This window comes from Myotis brandtii, unplaced genomic scaffold (assembly GCF_000412655.1).
Source record: "Myotis brandtii unplaced genomic scaffold, ASM41265v1 scaffold691, whole genome shotgun sequence".
NCBI classification, from domain to species: domain Eukaryota; kingdom Metazoa; phylum Chordata; class Mammalia; order Chiroptera; family Vespertilionidae; genus Myotis; species Myotis brandtii.
Genome location: NW_005370704.1, coordinates 956,490 through 957,550, shown reverse-complemented (window position 1 = coordinate 957,550; position 1,061 = coordinate 956,490). Strand labels below are relative to the sequence as shown.

At 66.7% G+C, this 1,061-nt stretch overlaps 1 protein-coding gene across 1 annotated transcript in view; it reads left to right on the top strand.

Annotated features, from left to right (window-relative positions):
* NSMF (NMDA receptor synaptonuclear signaling and neuronal migration factor) overlaps positions 1-1,061 on the top strand; it is a gene marked incomplete at its 3' end in the record, with an annotated part of 7,456 nt that overhangs the window by 690 nt on the left and 5,705 nt on the right. The window contains exon 3 of the mRNA XM_014529691.1: positions 42-146. Within this exon, the coding sequence (XP_014385177.1) occupies positions 42-146 (105 nt within the window). The remainder of the gene's footprint in view (positions 1-41; positions 147-1,061) is intronic.

Sequence of the window (1,061 nt, the reverse complement as noted above, 5' to 3'; positions counted from 1 at the left end):
GCCTTTGGGCTGGACCAGCGCCCCCTGCCCCAGGCCTCCAGCCGCCGCAAGAAGCTGGAGAGGATGTACAGTGTTGACCGCGTGTCTGGTGAGGGGCTTGGCGCGGGCGCGGGCGCGGGCGAGCTTGGGCGAAGTGCTGGTGCCAGGTCTGCTAGCAGAACCACTGTGAGGCTTGGCCAGGTGGAGGGTGCCAGGTCACAGGCAGGTCACAGCCCGCAGATAGTCCTGTGGCTATGCCCCATGCCCCATGGCCCATGGTTGGCCGTGACCCTGCCAGCGCCAAGTCAATCAAAGAGTGCTTCCCGGAGGAGGGGCATTGGAGGATCTTGAGGGCTGAGGAGGCAGAAAACATGGGCTTAGCTGGAAGGTTGTGCTGCCTCTGCCAGGCCCCAAGCAGGGCTCCCACTTTCTTCAGGACACATATAGCTGTTTGGGGCCTGGCCAGCCCGTGGGCCTCTCCCCAGGTTGGTGGGCTGTGTGGGTGGTGGGGACCCCCAAGGCCGCTGTGTCTTGAAAAGACCTCCCTGGGCCTCAAGCAGCCCTGCCTCCTGGCCCTGAGGCCGCCTCCTGAGGAGCAGAGCTCTCACCAGCTGAGCCGCCACGTCCCCAAGGACACCGCCTGGGCCTGGGCAGGTCCCCTCCACAACTCAAGCTCCTGAGGGACACAGGCTGGGGGTGGGCGAGGGTCAGGGTGAGAGGGCAGAGCTGCTTCAACCTCCCCCCACCTCGTCTGGAAGCTCAGGGTGGACACGTGCCCTCAGGGTCTCTACCTCGCCCTCCTAGAAGGTGGGGGGCGGGGGTCTGGCCAGCTCACACCAGGGCATCGTGGCTGCCGTGGCTGCCGCGAAGGCAAGGGTCCGAGTCCCGGAGGGGCTGCAGCCTTTCCCGGACCTGCCTCTCCTCTTGATGGAGACAAGCCCTTGCCCAGGGCCCCCTGGGGACAGGCTGTGCTTTCATGGGCACGCTCCCCACTGTGGCAGCCAAAGGGAGAGCTGAGCAAGGACAGGCAGACGTCACGAGGCCCCGCGGGGTGGGTGCACGTGGCCGAGCCTGCGCCCGCA